At 32.9% G+C, this 18,273-nt stretch overlaps 2 protein-coding genes across 4 annotated transcripts in view; both read right to left on the bottom strand.

Moving 5' to 3' along the window:
* Nucleotides 1-5,127: 5,127 nt before the first annotated feature.
* LOC140449486 (uncharacterized) lies at nucleotides 5,128-13,262 on the bottom strand. 2 transcript variants are annotated; one of them, XM_072542671.1, is made up of 3 exons: nucleotides 10,788-13,262; nucleotides 9,601-9,759; nucleotides 5,128-7,189 (listed from the first exon to the last, which is right to left on the bottom strand). In XM_072542671.1, the coding sequence occupies exons 1-3, from the start codon at nucleotides 11,144-11,146 to the stop codon at nucleotides 6,991-6,993; spliced, it is 717 nt and encodes a 238-aa protein (XP_072398772.1). In that variant the 5' UTR covers nucleotides 11,147-13,262; the 3' UTR covers nucleotides 5,128-6,990. The 2 variants fall into 2 exon arrangements, with proteins under 2 accessions (XP_072398772.1, XP_072398771.1); XM_072542670.1 differs by having other exon boundaries at nucleotides 5,128-7,193; nucleotides 9,605-9,759.
* The window catches only part of LOC140449485 (uncharacterized), a 44,334-nt gene continuing 37,120 nt past the window's right edge, over nucleotides 11,060-18,273 (bottom strand). Inside the window, exons 5-6 of one of the 2 annotated variants that reach the window (XM_072542669.1) lie at nucleotides 15,886-17,526; nucleotides 11,060-11,165 (exon numbers count right to left, since the gene is read on the bottom strand). In XM_072542669.1, the coding sequence (XP_072398770.1) occupies nucleotides 15,927-17,526 (1,600 nt within the window). In that variant the 3' untranslated portion in view covers nucleotides 11,060-11,165; nucleotides 15,886-15,926. Of the gene's footprint in view, nucleotides 11,166-15,357; nucleotides 17,527-18,273 lie in introns of those variants that run through there. The other variant, XM_072542667.1, reaches the window with a different exon arrangement.

Here is an 18,273-nt window from a genome sequence, read left to right as displayed (position 1 = left end):
ATTTTTTTGACGTGACAACGTCTTAAATTAGGTTGTGGCTCGGAGTCATTTAAGAAAAAGTGTAACGCCCGCTCACGTCTGTTACAGTGAGTCGCCGAACGAGAGAGAGGCCCGCCGGACCGGCGAATGCCTTGCGTCTCTCTCCCACTCAAACATGATCGGTCCGCTGCGCGCGGCACTAGAGAATTAGGCGCGTTGAATCGCTAAAGTTGAAAATCGTTGAAAGTATCGTCAGCTGTGTCTGTAGTGAAAATGTGGAGTGCTTAGATTCGTCATTTACAACAACTACAACAATAAAGGTAAATAATTGTACACTAATATTTTATTATCGTAAACTATGATTGATTGATTAATTGTTAGATTGACACAAAAGTTGAGAAACTGAGTTTATAGGTTATGTCATACTATTGACAAATGTTGATAGTGTTAAGTAAATTATTAGTTTAAATCACTCTGCAATCAATCGTAATTCAGTCGATTGAGAAGAAACAGCGCGTATTTCTAGTCAAACATTTAAAATAACAAATTATAACTTCTAACCTGTCAAAACAGGGCGACCACACAAACGAACTAAACCGACCAATCACCACGCGCGGAGTTAGAATTTAACTGTGTTTAGCAAGAATTTCAAATTCCAATTTTAGTAAATGTTTTAATTTTCAACTTTACCATTTACATTTACAAATTTTAATTAATTTCAAATTTATTTAGCAAAAATTTGAACCTTCGATCTGAATAGGTGTTTTGATTTTCAAATTGATTCTTTAAAATTAAAAATATTAAAATATATATAATCAGAAGTGAACGTCACATAACATTATCTGTACTTATTATTATTTAATATGTAGGCAAATACATGTGACCATACTTGGTAGACACAATTGGAAATAGTAATTTTTTATAACTGAAAAAAATAAATATATAAAATACTGGTAGCAAACAATAACTTCAATGATCGATATCTCCGCAACTAATTGATATATCGAAAAAATTTTCAAATAAATTTTGTAGAAAATTATAAGATCAATAATATAATATAAAATAAATAATATATAAAATAATATATAAAAATATAAAATATAAATAATATATAAAATAATAATATAATAATATATAATATATAAAATAATATATAAAAAAGACGTTGTCACGTAAAATCTTCGCCCGTAAAACCGACTTTACAGGCAACCGATTTTTTTTATTTTCATTTATTTGCAGCCCTCTCAGTTTGGCTTCGTTTTCTATTTCTTGGAAGATTTTTTTTAACGCCTTTTTATCTGTTGCTACTATGGTTAGATCGTCCACATATCCTATTATTTGTACTGCATTCTTGTTTATAGTTCCTGTGTTTGGCAGCCCGCCAGGTGTAACAAAAATAAAAATTTTATGGAAAAAAGCACTCGAAATGGGGTTTCAATGTGACACAAATAGGAATAAAGGACTTATTCCTACAAAAACTGATGTTATGTTTCAAGTTAACCTTGAGAAAGTTGTGACATTTTAAATAGAGAATGGAGGCTAAATATTATTTAAATTTTAATAACGGCAAAAGGAATAAAATTTAAAAATGTGCCCAAATGGCTGAACGAGAAACAAACCGAAAATAGGTAAAAAATAAACACGTTTTCCTTTCTCAAAATAACTTAAAATACTTTCTTCAACTAAAATAATTCACTTAAGATCATAAACTCAAAGAAAACTATATTTCTTCCCCTAATTTCGTCGACAAAACCTTAACTAGGTATTTCTTTGAGCTTGAAAATATCTGCGCATCGGGTCGTCCAAAATTATTAAAATTTGGTCGAAGCGTGAACTTTTACTTTGCGCATGCATGAATGCGTTTAGATAATGTAGATAATCCACTACCTCTAATGAGAAAGACAATTAAAATCAATCACATGTTAAGTCTCAACATATTGATTGTTTAGTGAAATAGTATTGGTTTCCGATACGGTCGGAACTCCTGAATTTAGGTAAATATCCATATAGATGAAAGTGTGTTGGATTGCCTACCCAACAGGCAAAAAGAACAAGTTAATATCTTTGAGAAACGACGAATAACTCCTTTTGGCCGATATGTAATTAAGATATGATCAGTGGGTCTCAAACAGTGGGACATTAATATTTAATTCCGACCGCTTGAAAAGTAAAAATATTTAATTTCGTGTATTTTATGTTCAGTAATAATATTGGATTTTACAATATGTATAATATTGTAATATTATATACACAATACGTATATACAGGGCGGTTAAAAGAAGTGGGACGGAATATTTCGAATAATCGAAATTATTTGTCGACATATGTTCATCAAGGTCTCTATAAGTCTCTCTTTTGCGTAGAGTGAAAATTATACGAATGATTTTGCATGAAGTTAAATTGGAAAATACTTGCCAAGTTGCTGGTATGTCCAAATTTGAATAAAATACATCCAAGACTTTACTGTCTGCAGACACTGTATTAAATATATCCTTGAAACAAATTGGCACTAAATCACTTCCGAGTTTTCAGCAAAACAAAAGATTTAAACATGTGTAGTCCAGTAATTAATACCAAAGCTATTGAGAGTATGCAGTCCAGTAATTAGACCGAAGGTACTTTATCGTTTAACTTAAACACACCACAAAGTCCGAATTGAATTCCCGAAACACTTTTTTGTTTCTTCTTTTTAGCAAACGATTTGTCCTATTCACTGTCTGATATTTCACTAGCAGAGTCGTCACTATCTGAATTGTCTATCCGAATAATATTTGAATAATTAGAGGCCGGACATCATCTATAACTCATTCGGTTTGAAAAGACTGAACGATTATGTCTTCCGTATGTCTAATACAATTTTGTCATTGTTCTGCCTTTATTTGTTCTAGCGATTCTTTCCATAAACCAAGAACGCTCATCTTTTGTTTTGGATGCATGTTTATCATAAAAATTTTTGGCTATACCCCAAACTAACTCAATTGCATTATAGTGGCAATGGTAGGGCGGAAGTCGAAGAACTTCATGGCCATATTCAAGAGCCATTTGGTCAGTAACAAAATTTTTTTGAATTTTGTGCTCTCTCCACCTTTGAAGTAAATCGACTTTTAAAAATATGTCACTGTGATAAATTTTCTTTTCTGTCAGCCACAACTTTATTTCTTCTTTTGTCCAGCTGCTTGAAGGAAATCTCTCTTCTAGTCTTGAGTGGTAGGATGCATTCAACACTATTATGGATGGTCGCTTCAATTTTTTTAACAAATTTTCTTCAAAACATTCTTCAAAAATATTTGCATCCATATTTCCATGGTAATCACCTGTATTCTTTGTGGACGAAAAAATTAAACTAGCGTCAGGAACAAAACCCTCACCATTTCCAGCATAAAGTATAATGTAGCGTTTACCATTACCGGAACGACTAGAAGAATAACATTTCGTGGTGCCATCTTGCCAAGATGATTTTGACATATTTCCTTTAGCGAAAATTCAAGTCCTCTCTGAGATACCGCAAGCATCGCATGTGCGTTTCTGAACTGCCATAACAGATGTCAATGGACCCATATTATTTTTTTCCAAATTGAAATAACTTTCGACTTTTAGAACTAAACGCCGTTCTTCTGGAGATAACACTCTACGTTTCGACTGTATTTTATTTTCTTCCAAATTACTCATTTTGCTTTAAAGTACCGCTTCACTACACTACTATAAAAAAATAGGTACTTATATACAACTACTACACCCTAAAAAGGACGAGGGTTGTACAACAGACGAAACAATCAAACACAAATTATTTAACAGCCAATGCTAAACAAGCATAAACACTGTATTGATTGTGATTGCAAAACCGTTCGCATGTTTTAAATAAGGTTTTTGCTGATTATGTATTTTGTTAAATTATTAAAACACAAAAATACAACCCACGACTATCAATTAATTTTTAACGATAAACAGAAGAGAAATATGATGACGTTTGAATTTGATCTACTTTATCAATGACAGTGTCCTTAACAGAAAGATATTTTAAACAGCATGAATCATTTTTCAATGATTGTGTGGATTTAAGAAATACATTACTAAACAAATGTCCTTTTTCCTGAGATTACAATTATTATGACACATGGTATTTATTCCTTATTTTTCAAATAATATGTTCTTGTAAATGCATAACTTTAAATTGGGTAAACCTACATTATACGATACGTCAGAAGAAATTAAAAAAAAATAACATTGCAATAAAATTATGAACCAATAAACGATAACTTGTTGAGCAGTGCTGATTGAAACAACAGAGCAGTAAAATGTTATTCATAAATGTAGTGTAAAATATATCGCCGCTTATCTGGTCCGCTAGTAATAAAGTTACCAGCATTTAATGGCAAAGCGGTCTTATTAGGTGAAAAATCCTTTTAAACGAGATCCGAGATTTCCATTCTCACACACAAGAAAAGCCTTTAATATGGAAAAACACATATGAGAGGACGTAAATAAAAATCAAAGAATAGTTGTTTATTTTTTATTAAAGGTATCAAAGATGTACTATTTTTCTTTAATCAACTATAGTATTTTGAATGTCGTTTTATGATATACATATAAAAGAGACTCTGATAATATAAAAGGTATCATTAGTAAAAAGATTCATGAGTTACAAATAATTGATCACACGTAAAAAATGTAAATGAAAGTATTTTTATCAAAGATTTAGGGCAGATATCAAGATGACAATTTTAGATGAAAGTAAACTAATAAGCAATTCTGCTTTTTAGTTAGCGTATTGATACGTTATTGGCGGACGATTGGCAGTCATTCTTTTACACGGTGAGGCTGGAGTTACACCGTTTTGTGATTTATCTTTTGCTATTTTTGTCCCTCTGCTCTCTTTCATTTTACATATATTATGTTATGTGTATCTCAACTTCTCCATAAACGATTCTAACGTCACTTGTTGTCGCTCTATACAGTGTGTTAATTTTAAAACTTACAATGGGCTATATCTCACAAACAAAACCTGGTATCGAAAAATGCTTGAAACCGTTTCTAGTTTAGTAAGAGGGAACTAAAATGACATGAAAGAGAACTCACCCCCATCAACCCCCTAGGCCCCACCCACCACAACCAAAAAACTTTAAATTGCAAACCCCTACTTCATTGAAAAGAATATAAAAAATGCTATCAAATGGTATAAATAATAATTATACAGGGTGAAGCAATAATTGTGAAATTTGGCTTAAATGGAAAATTTAATGAGGTTTTTGTTGAACTACAAATTTGTTAAAAATGTCAATTAAAAAAATGTTCAAACTGGGTTCCGTTATTTTGTAAACAATAATACAGCCTATTTTTAAATTCTGCACGAACTTTGGCAAATGTTGTTCTAGTAATAGCGCTTTCAGTAGATGAACAGAACTCATATTAATATGGTCTAATTACCGTACAACAAATAAAGGTGTACTTTAAAGCTTTTCATCCATAATATCACCAAGAAAAAATGGGGTTCCTTTAAAAATCTTTCTTCTTCTTCCTTTGCCCTATCCGTTTCGGACGTTGGCTATTAACAAGGCTATTTTGACTTTGTTTACGGCACCTCTGAACAGTTCGGTCGATGTTAGTCCGAACCATTGTCGCAGGTTATGCATCCATGAGTGTCGTCTTCTTCCCGGTCCCCTCCTACTGTCGATTCTTCCTTGGACTATTAACTGTAGCAGCCGGTACTTAGTATGCCTCATGACATGTCCGAAGTACTCAAGCTTCCGTTTCTTTACGGTGAAGATTATTTCTTTGCTTTTGCCTATTCTCTGCATTACTTCCACGTTAGTGATGTGGTCTGTCCAGAATATCCGAAGAATACGGCGATATATCCACAGCTCAAAGGATTCTAGTTTCTTCAGGGTGGCTTCCGTTGTGGTCCATGCCTCTGCTCCATAGAACAAGACCGGGAAGACATAACACTTGACCAGTCTTAATTTTAGTTCCAATGAGATTTTGCTTGTGAACCACTTTTTCATATTGTTGAACGCGTTTCGTGCTTTTTCAATTCGTGATATTATTTCTGTTGACTGGTCTCATTTTGTGTTGACTGTGGTTCCAAGGTATGTGTATGTCTCCACTTGTTCTATTTTTCGGTTGTTTAATGTCAATTGCATCGGAGGTTGTTGTGTTCTGCTGATGAGCATGCATTTAGTTTTGGTTGTATTGAGTTCTAAACCATATTCTTGACTTGCTGTGTGTATGCTTTGCATGAGTCTTTGAAAAATCTTTAATAAAAGAATTTGGCGTGTTCTCAAAGGATCCAAGAGAAGAGTATTCTTCAAGATCTAGGAAACTCTCCAAAGAACAAAGGAATAACGGACCACATTAGTTCGTTTAAAGGCCGAACAGGTCATTACAACCTGGCAGAATCTTCCAAAATATACCAGAGGAGCTTAATATTAATAAAATGCACAAAATGTTGAAAATATCCCAATTTAAAAGTGTCTTATGAAACCGAACAATTTTCTCAACCGAATTTAATTTGTCATTTGGCGACGAGAAGACTACCATACCAGATAATGGAATGAAAATCGTTATATAAAAAAAAAGAAAACTGAGAAGCATACAAATCTAGACAGTACTGTAAGATATTCATGTTTAAGAATAAGAAGAATTGCGTTTTGTTATTTTTGTATTTCTGTGTTTAGTTTAAAATAGGTACTGTCATTTGTCAAGTTACTATGTATTTGAGGACATAACCTATATAATGAAATTAATTAGAGAGTTTTGTAAAAGGCACATGTTTTGTAAAACGTTCTTTTGAAATATATGTTTATTTGAGCCATCTACATTTATTATTACCAGTTATTACTACATAACACGTACACAAAGGGGTTAAATTTTTAAGATTGATACCTTTTTCTACATAATTTTTACTGTGTTCTGAAATTCTGACTATTAAAAATACTATAATTATTTAACTTTCTTAAACTATCCTACAATAAATCTTCGGAACATTTTCTTTCAACATTTTACTTATAAACCATACTATTTCTTTTTCGATTTGGAGCCACCCTTCTTGGGGGACTTCGATTTTCCTCCTTTTTTCGATTTACTTTTCGATCGTGACCTTCGTTTGATTTTCCTTTTGGGTACAGCTCCAGAACTTGGCGAGAGAGTCTTCTCTGAAGTTTTAGGAACCTCTGGCATTCTGGCAAAGGAATCGTAGCCGTAGGCGGAACAACTTCTACCTAAAAGAGAATATTATTGATATTAGGTTGATTGTTTGAAGTTTTTATGTGATTAATATATCTAGGACAGTCCTTTAAGATACAAAGCCCAAGTAAAGAATATAACTTTGAAGTTGTTAGCCAATTGGATTACTTGGGAGAGACACTAACAAATAGGAACGAAGAGAACCAAGAAATCATAAAAAGAATGGCCAAAGGTAGTAAGAGTGCTGGGAGCCTGACTAAGATACTGAGGTCGAAGATAATATCCAGAACAGCAAAAAACGAATATATACAACAGTTATCCGACCTACAGTACTCTATGCTAGCGAGACCTGGACACTAAATAAAGATATGGAAGTAAAATTAGATAGATGGGAACGAAAAATTCTTAGAAGGATATACGGAGGTGTAAAAGAGGGGAACATCTGGCGAAGAATTTTTTACTCTCCCAAATAAGAATATTGCCAGAAACTCATTAGCTTCGTCTTTAAAGTTTTCAGCATAAATGGGGAGTTTCTGAACAATTTGAGTTCTTCAAAGATCTTGTTTATGAGAGAGAATTCCTCTGTGTACTGTGTCTAGATTTTTTCCCCAGAAAACAACGACCTGTATGAAGATACACTAACCAGACATATACAAGACTTGCAAGACGAAATAGAAGATGTTGATCAAGCAAATAATGGCATAATGAAGGCTCTAAGAGAAACGGAAAGGGAGTGCTGCCCGACCGTTCTGACTCATAAAGAAAAACTAAGCCAAAATACCAAAGAACTAGTAGATAAAAGAAGACAGTTGACGGAAAAATACGGTTCCAACTACACAAGAATGAAGAAATTAAATAAAGATATCCACCGGCCAATCCGAAAAGACGTAAGAGAAAACAATACAAGATAAATAACTAAAATAATTCAAGAAAACAAAAGTTTAAAAGTTTTGAGCCGAAATACGAATAACATAAGCAACAAAAATATGTACAAAATAAAAAACAAAGATGGAAACATTATTACTAATAGAACCAAAATCCTTGAGGTTGTCAAATCCTTTTATCGCGAAATCTATGAGAGCACCGGCGAAAGATAAGATCAGGCACTGCCCAAAATCACAAACCAGCGATCAGAATGAATGCCAGAAATAAATTTATGCCTATAAGTATATATCGTTGATATACCTTGTTAATAGTCAACGTTGGAAACGGATAGGGCAAAGGAAGAAGAAGAAGAAGATAAGTATATATACCATGCATTTAAATTCGGAAGAGGCAATCAAACAACAAAGTTAAAGAGGGGAATAGGACGAAATGGGCAACTTGCAAAAAACTGAGAGGAATCTTAGATGAGATATTTCCATGTGTTTGAAAAGAACGGTTTTTGATCAGTGTGTACTACCATTGTAATGTATAGAGCAGAAACATTGACCCTTACCAAAAAAGAAATTAATAAAGTACTTGTGGTACTGAGAGTGGCATCAATAAATCATAAATATGTAACGATATTACTATGGGGGTTGAAATCTTGGGACAGAAATTATTGAGGCAGAGATAGGGCAAGCAAAATAAACGATACTTATGCGAACGGCACTCAGGGTTTGTTTGGAGTAGCTGGGTCGTGGATAAGTGAATGACAAGGGGGTTAGATTGAGGCAACTACAAAAAATGAAACAAAGGGGTGCTTACATAATTCTTTTTGTTATGAAAGCAAATTATTATTATTAAAAAAATGTCTATCTTTACTTTAAATTTTAACACAAAAAAGTTACTATAATACAAATAAGTGAGGTTGAAGTGGCACTAAACGACTTAGCTTCTTACAAAACAGGAATAGGTACAACTAGATACAATGGCAACATATGGTTATCTTTCAAAACCTCATAACTTGAAACTGTAACTACTGCACGTAACGTAACATGTACTGCACAATTAACTACAAAGCTACTAATCTTCCAGAACATAAGACAAAAAACAAAGAAACATTTCAAATTTGACGAACAATTTGCACAAACGCTAGAAACAGCTGTCACCGCTGACAAAGCCTCAGCGAGAGTGAGTAAATTCTTAAAAATCCTTCGCTTAACTTGGTATAAACAAAACACCAAACGGGAATATTTTTTAAAACGCAGTATCGAGCTGCTTAACGATCAAAGAATGCCGAGAAAATACACATCTGTGAAATAATAAACAAACTCTAAAATGGTTTATTTTCAACCTCGGTGACGCTAAGATGAATTGAAAGAATTCGGTGATTTAATACGTACAATAGGAACTGAAATACACTAAAAATATTCTTCGATACTTTAGCAAATACGAGGGGATTTCAATATATATCAAGGAATTTTAGAAATGCTACACATAGTGGGCATAATGTTGCCTTTGCGCGATTAAGACATTTATATCATAGAACTGTCCTTTTCTTTACTTACTACAATTAACTTACCGTTACAAAAGTCTTCTCCACATTCCGTACAAGATACCACCCTCATTTCCACAACACCTGACTTATTTTTGCTCTTGCGAATTTGTGGATCTAACTGAAATTGTCTGCGTTCTTGAGCTCTGCTTTTGTTTTGCAGCTTACCAACTTCAATTAACCTAAAAGGTAAACAATTAAGACAGCGTCTATTACGCAATACTAAAATATTTAATTCATAACAAATAATTTACATAGATTTATGCAAGATTGAATAAAATTCGTAAGAGTACGAGCCCCTTCTCATATCAGTTGGCCCACATATGAAATTTGCAGTTTAAGCCAATTACCATAAACATATTATACTCTGCATGTTTTTATAAGTTCCCATATTAATTAATATGCCATTTTTAATTAATATTTATTAAAAATATTACCCTTATGGTTTTTTAATTATTTTTAACAATAAAAAAATCACTAAACCCTGGCCATGCATTCACTTATGTCAACATACGTTGATTTTTTCATAGTTACGTTAAATCCAGAGGTAGCTATGGAAAAATGACATCAAAACAATAATAGTGTCAGTTAATGCCAAATGTATTTTGTAGTATTCTAAAGCTTTTTGCCGTTTGTGGATTATACAATGGATCGAGGTAAAGTTATCGATGAGAAAATTTCTTCAATTATTATTAGATTTTTTAATTATGGAAAATCCAATTCGGAAATCGCGAATATGTTGCAAATGTCACGCTATAGTGTAAGAAATATAGTAAGAAGATACAAAACTACAGGTTCGGTCGTCACAAAATCTAGAAATGTACGAAAAATAAAATAACCGAAGCAGATCAAATGTCATTAAGACGCATTATAGTGAAAAATATAGTAGGATTTACATAAATTGAAGGTTTGTGAGAGTTTTGTAGTACGGCCTACCTTGTGGTAGTATTTACAGTGTTGTCATATTTTTTGTTTTTCTGGAGATATAATGAACTTTGTTATTTTAAATAGATAATTTTATATTGAATTACAGAGTTTTATAATTTAATTAACACTGATTTGCGCCGAATATAATGCAACTTAAATTAATTAATAATCGATTTTATGTGACACCAAGTTAAAATTTTTACCTTATCTAAAAAAATAAACGCCTTAAGCCTATTTACCTTTAATAAATAAATTTAATATGAAGGGATGTGAGGAAACTTACCTAGAAAAGTAATTTTCTTCAACTTTGCTCTTCGGCCGAAGATCTGTCAGCATCTTCCAGTCGATCGAAACGGCAGCCAGATCCTCCAATTTCAAACCACTCATCTCCACAGGCAACGGATCCATGAAAGCGTACTTTTCTTTCTTGGGACGGGTCTCATGTCTGCCCGACTTAAACTTAAAATTCTTTTCTTTGATTTTAATAGACTCTGGAGGAACTTTTTCTGGTCTAATTTTGAAGTCAGGCACTTTTTCTAGTAATCTTCGGAAATCTTCTTTTGAATTGACCACCGTTTTAGACATGTCAAGTACAGGGGCTGTTTCTTTTTTCTTGCCCAGGAAGTCGTCCAGTTTGGCCATGTCTGCGATTTACTGAGCTCTTCGACAAAAAAAAAAGAAATTTGAGAGTATATTACTTTTAGATGTGTAGGAACCTACGCTTTCGATATTTTATGGCGATAATTATTGAAGATAATCTGAAGACAAGGTTCTCAATTTGAATAATATGGTTAATTTATCTTTTCATTTTGAGTACAGCTATTTTTGGTCTTGGTATAGACTTATGAAACAAGTTTGTTAAAACATTTATTCGAATTAAAAAATAATCAGATACTTATTACATACTTGCTAATAAATTACTTATGTTCAAAATTATTACAGAAAACAAGGTATAAAGGTCAAAGAACCAAAGCCTTAACTCTCAATAACTGGAAATTAAGATTTGAGTTTTTTCTGAAAGACAACAGAAATACAGCTTGGTGATGTAAACCGTTCAATTGACGAATAATTAATGCTGTTATGTTTATTACTGAAGTATTATTTATAAAGCAAAAAACACATTTATTTTCGCGAACCTCTCATTTAATGTAACAACAAAACAAAATTTAATGAACAAAGGAACCCATGGTACAATGAATACACAAGGTATGATATTGCGCATGACATTTGACAGCTGGCCCAGGAGTGTGACGTAGTTAAGATCGCCTGAACCACCTCGAACCCATTATTACAGCTTAACGTACACATTAATTTTGAAATTATGGTTAAAAAGTGATCTAATTTTTTTTAAATGTTTTGTTTTGGTTATAATTGAATAAAAAATATATTTTCAGTAGCGTAAAACCTTTACTTCTCCTAGAGATTCAGGCGAAATATTTATTTTTGTTTTCATACATATACTAATAATATAAGTACTCTTTTTGTATGCAAATCCCTTGAAATTTAAAAATTTTCTGCAGAGGAAATACTGTAAATAGGTAAATAGTGGTAGATTTGCTTATTCTCATTTACTGTCACTCACTTCCAAGCAGTTTTACTGAAATAAAAACAAAATAGAGTACAATAGAGAAAAATCTGTTTTACAATTCAATATGGTATTTTAGATGAGTTATAATGAAATTTAGTAAAATAAAAAATATACACATAACTATAACCTACCGATTATTATATGCAAAATTTACATATCAAACAATATAATAATATGAAAATAAGACACAAATTAGTTCAAACGCAAAACACAATAAATATCGACTTCAGACGACTTTACACCGGCAAGACAGAAAGTTTGTATAAAAACAAAAGTTCAACAATAATATCGGTTATCAATGGTGACTATTGCAAATTGCAAGTTATGAGATAATAAATATATTTTAAAGTAACTCAATACTGACTGAGTCATCTATTTTATAATAGAAAAATAATTTAGATATATGCTTACATATGTGTCTTTATACAAATGGTGTTTAGTTTATTTATTTATACTGTATAGTATTTTTTTGTAAAACTGAAAGTTTTTATTTGCCATTGTATATCTGGTTTTGTACCTTTTTCAAAGTATGCTGTGCAATTGATTGTTGCAATAGTGACAATGAAGGTAAAATCTTTAGGTCTCATACATTTCCTAAATATAGTGTGACCAGAAAACTGTGGATTATATCTTGTTGTAGATAGGATAATTTGAATTGTAATACTGCAAGAATTTGTTCTACACATTTTAAAACTGAAGATTACCAAAGAAATCTACAACAGGAACTTTTAAATTACGTTCCCAACAAGGGTCTAAAACTGAAACCTGAGGCAGTACCTAGTCTTAATTTGCCTAAATCAACATCGGCTACCCTTTTAACCAACCAAAAAAACGCTTACAAGGAGGCGAAAACAGAGAGACAAAAAGTATGTTGAGCAGCTTCTTACTACTTCTAGGTCAACGACGTAAGTCTAAATCTTTATTTTTATTAATTATTAGTAATGAAACCTTAAATGGTTTTTTCATATCGATTTGTTAAGTAAGAAACTAGCCTCAGCCTGCTATGCAATTTGCAATAAGAACTGTTTCGGAGGAAATCAATTTAGCATCTTCCAAAATAACATATTTTTCTTTGTTAAATCATGTTATCATTATTAAAATATACAATGTTATCATTATTATAAACAATACCAAGATAATTTTATGCGTGAATATTACAAAAGATGTAATTTTAAGTGCAATATTGTGTGCCCTCACTACACTCATATTCGATGGCCAGCTAGCTCATTCGATATAAATAAAGTTGACTTTGTCATTATTTATTTTGATTTTGTGTTTAGTTCAGTAGGTATATATACGTACAAAATTTGTGTACCTCCATTACCACTTTTCTGTATCTTTTTAAACATCTGAAATATTGAAGTATAAGTTAATTAACCTGTACCTACGTGTAATAAAAGATAATTAAAACTTGTCTTATAAAGGATATCTATGTTTTATAAAGGATAAATATTATAATAATATAATTTTATCATCTCTTTATAATTACTATAATTAAATTAGCCAAATTATATAAAAAAAACGTAAAATTAAAAGTCTTTCCTATACAACTACATTCAAATGTTGCGGGAATAAGCGTTCTTCTTGACTACGTCATGCGCGAAAGCGAACCGATTTTGGAACATTATGTATCATACCTTGTGTATTCATTGTACCATGAAAGGAACCAAAGGAAAAAACAATTTCCTACACTTCTCGTCCAGAGGCCCATCGGAACTTTTTTTTTATACAGTGTGGAAACCAATTATGGAATAAAATTGTTTGTCGCTTTATTTTAGAAAATTGTAAAAACGCTGTGAACCGTAAAATTAAATATAAATTCATGCAAGTCTAGCAGAGTCCATAATTTTTATTTTTTAATGAAGCATCCTGCATATTGTATGTTTTTAGCAACATGACCTTAACTAATAAAATTTAGAAATTATTTACAATTTTCTATAAGGGCTTAAAATAAATGCTCAAAATGTTCTCCATTTTGTTGTTGGCAATAAAAAGTCTTTATAACAATTAACAAACGATTCCGTAACGCAATAATATCAGTGTTTACACGAGTAGAGTTGTGAGGAGAGTAGCGACTCTACTCGCTACTCTACCAAAAATGGCTTGATACCGTTCACACGAGGAGAGTTACAGGTATAGTACTTATGCTAGTATACTGTGGAGTAGGTGTTTGTTTAGTACAAAATGAATTCAAGAAAAAGAAAATTGATTCAAAATTGTTTAGCTACTGTTGCAAATGCATTTGTAACTGAGGTCGCTTTGTAACAAAGAAAAGAGTGGATGAGAGAGTGGCTTAAAAGAAGGAATACACACGGGGCCTCAGCTCTTTTATCTTGATAAGAATACATTTTTTATTTCTTATTGTATTTTTTATTAACAAGTAATAAAAACCTGTAACTTGCCCGTGAGCCTTCAGTCTTCTTGTTTCTTTTTCCACCTTTCATGATTGCTTCCATAGGAGTGAACCATTTCACGTTCGGAACGTATACATCGGCTGAACCTGAACCCCATTTTGTTGATTTTTGTATTTTTAAACACTCTTAATTATAAGTGCACCTTATATTCTTAATTTTTTGCTTGAGCTCGTTTACTCCAAAGCCCCTTTTTGCCTTTCTTTCGACGATTTCATCCTCCGCAGCTTGACTCATACGTTTATTTCTGTAGTGTACACTAACTAAATTCCATAAATACTGGTATTCGCCATACATCTCTACAAGTTTTAAAGGGAAAGTAAAATGAAGTTCATCTTCGGTGAACTTCATTTTCACTATTTACACAAAACACAACTCCAAACGGAATGACAGCGTCCCTATGCACTCTCCTACCTACTCTACTCTACCAAAATTGACCGCGTTCCATGGGTAGAGTGCGCAGGCGAGTGGATCTTTTGGCGGTGGTGGTGGTAGTAGAGTAGAGTTACTTTGCCACATGTTGCTAGTCACTCTACTCTACCACATACTATACACTCTACTTGCTACTCTACTGCGCTGAGTGTTTTTACGGGTAGAGTTACTCTACTCTACCAAGTACTTGCATCATTACTCTACCCGTGTAAACGGGTCTTTGGTCGCGTTTAGCGAAATACCACCTAATAATTATTTACCGCAAATATTTAAGAATTTGCTTATTTCGTTAAATTTGGCACCGAAATCTAGCATTGCATTTAAATGGCCCGAGGTGAAAGAGTGTAAGCCCATTTTCGAATTGCCCCACTTAACAATCAAATAACCCCCTGTGGGACGTCAGAGTTTGGGAAACACGGCTTTAGATAATATTTTTTTATCTTTTTTATTAATTTACCTGTTACTTTTAGAGAATAAGCTATATATAAACTGGTGTATTGATCCAATAACTGGCGCAGTAATACTCATATTCCAAATTATTTTTGCAAGCCCTTACTGGGTCACCTCTTCTTTTAAAAAGCGAGATCTTACTAGCAATTACACACAAACTGTGTACTCCTAATATGAACAAAAAAGTGTTTGGGTCAAGCTTATGCTGTTATTATTCAAAACGAAGTAGATTTTCCTTATAATACCAGAAATAATAGCATCCTGGATTTGTATATTAAATAGAAATATGAATATAACAATAGAAATAGAAATTTTAATATAAATGAGAATTGTACTGTAATAATCGATGGTAATTACCTACAACATTAAGTTCTTGTTTCACAAAGATCTATACCAAAACCTATTTATCGGTATCTTATTTCTGCACCCTCTTTTACTTTCTTCCAGTGCCCATGCGATTGCACACCTTTTCGGGTAAGCTAGTAATATCAGTCTTATACCTTGTTTAAACTCTTGCTATCTACTTATAAGTCTCTTAAACTTATTGCCAACTTGTAGAAGCAGCGGGGGAAGGCATACGCATACTTTCCCACTGTTCTTGCTTCATCAGCAAACCATTATGTAGACTGGATAGTTTATCTAACATATCTTCGTTAACATCTATTTCTGGAAGTTTATCAATTCTTTCCATATGTACATCTCTTGGGGAATGATGATCTATTTTCAGAATGTCCACTTTTACGCTTCCATCTGAACATCTATGCCTTCCGCATCTGCAAAAACAGCAACAATCTGACCTTTTGTAATATATATGATCCTTGTCAGACTCTAATGGGATGATTTCTGTTTGGTACATTCTAATATTCCTAGTTAAAACCTCGTCCTTTCTCCATTGATTTCTAGAATGTCTCTTATCCATACATCCTTTCTTCCTATAAGATCGAGGTGAGGCTGTTTGACTTTCATCACTAGAATTTTTGTCGTCATAAGTCTTCGATTCTCTTTGTTTTTGTCTTAACTTTCGTCGTTGATATAAAGGATCTTTCTCACTTTGTTTAATATATCTTGTTGGGGGTCTATTTACTCCCCATTTGGGCCTTTCTTCTAAACTCTCACTCCTACTTCTTCTTTCCTTTCTATTTCGATTGTCGTATGACAAATCTAGATTAGTTAACTTTTCTCTCGTAATTTTTTCCCTGTTATCACAAGATGATTCAGTTCTGACAAAAACTGACTCGTCTGTTTGAGTGCTGCTATCGCAAAACTTTTTATTTTTATCTCTAAATTGAGTGGGAGTTAAGATTCTATTTTCTGTTCTGTTGATCACTTCTGTTGCAGGAAGTTTCATGGGGATAGTTACATTTTGAGGCGTGGTGGGGATGAGTAAAGCGTACTGAAGGTTTTGTAGGTTTTCTATAGGGGCAGGAATGACAAGCGCCAAATTGTTTTCTATTCTTGGCGTTGAGAGTAAATTAGTAAACGAGGTAGATGGCGTTGCTGTTTGGTTTTCTATGGTATTATTTCTGGGTGAAACAATTTTGGCGTTATTTTCAGTATCTTTAATTTGGCGAGGAGATATACTTTTACCTCTTATTTCTAGGTTATTGTTTATATCATTGTTAACACTATCAGATCGTGGAGGTACTATTTTTGTATTATTTAACTGATCGCTATTACTTTTATTCTCTTTATTATCAAATGTAGATATCTCAGGACTTGTATCCACGTTTGGCAATTCTGTAAATTTACCTTTAGATTCAGAATTCTTCTCGTCTATATCTGTATTAATAAAGTGATTTTTGTTTTTTCTCATTTTTACCAACTGCGCCTCTTTTTGGGCCAGCTCTATCGCCTCTTGTATCGCTTCTTTTCGTTTTCTGTCTCTCTCTTGTTTTTCCTGCAAGATATGCAACTCCTGCTCTTTTCTTTTCCTTTCCATCTCTTGCTCTCGCTCTATTCTTAGCTCTTCTTCGTATTCTTCCTTAATTCGCCGTTCTTTTTCTTCTTTTCGCCTCTTTTCTCTGTCTTCTAACTGTAAACGAATTGCTTCTTGATGCGCTACAGCTAATTGTCTTCTTCGTTCCCGTTCAGCCAGTTCTATGGAGTCGATGGGGATGTTTTGGCCTCTTAAATATGTATATCTAAAATAATAAAAAATTACTTTAAAGATACAAAAGTTCCACAACCGTAGTAGACAAAGTATAGTATTTTATTCGCATTTAATATAATATGTAATAGACCATATAAAAACGTAAGAATACAGTAAAAAGAGAATGTAAAGCTATAAAAGTATCACTATTATCCGACACATGTTACATTCAAAGAGATGTCAGACAGGGATGCATTCTATTCTCGCTGTTACGTAATATCAACTTGGATATAATTTTCAAACAGGCTTTGCAATTAAGACTTTAGGGTGAAAACCAATGGTGAACTGATTAATAATCTTAGATACTCTGACGATACTGTTATCTTATGTGATAGTCTCCAAGGCCTTCAAGAGTTATTGGATTGCGTTAACACGACAGGAAAAGAAAGGATCTAAAAATGAATGCTTCTAATGGAGGGCATGCATCTCGTTGTCCGTAGACCGCAAAATCGATCTCGAAGGAGGAGGAACCAACAAATGGTCAACGATATCAGAATGTGGAAGGCCAGGAGAAACCATAGATATCGCTAGTACAGCTTTCCGTGACAGACAAGGAAACTACATACATTTAATGATTATAGACTTCGGAATCGAAGATCAGACATTGGAAAAAGATCACAACAAGACCAAGGGGCCTCACAGGTCTTTAATTCACGTGGAAGTCCACAAGATAGCTACGAGGAACGTAATGACTATGTTTGAAGCTACGAAATAACTAAATATTCGCCCTAGAAATGGC

The sequence above is a fragment of the Diabrotica undecimpunctata genome, chromosome 9 (assembly GCF_040954645.1).
Source record: "Diabrotica undecimpunctata isolate CICGRU chromosome 9, icDiaUnde3, whole genome shotgun sequence".
Lineage (NCBI taxonomy): Eukaryota > Metazoa > Arthropoda > Insecta > Coleoptera > Chrysomelidae > Diabrotica > Diabrotica undecimpunctata.
Note: the sequence above shows the minus strand (reverse complement) of the source record. Positions and strands in the feature narration are given on the sequence as shown.

Bases quoted from the DNA above. Each gene is read 5' to 3' on its own strand.
- LOC140449486 (XM_072542671.1), bottom strand. From the start codon at position 11,146: ATGGCCAAACTGGACGACTTCCTGGGCAAGAAAAAAGAAACAGCCCCT. The intron at 9,760-10,787 runs GTAAGTTTCCTC...TTTACCTTTTAG, and splicing joins GAAGAAAATTACTTTTCTAG to GTTAATTGAAGTTGGTAAGC. The intron at 7,190-9,600 runs GTTAATTGTAGT...TCTTTTAGGTAG, and splicing joins GAAGACTTTTGTAACGGTAA to AAGTTGTTCCGCCTACGGCT.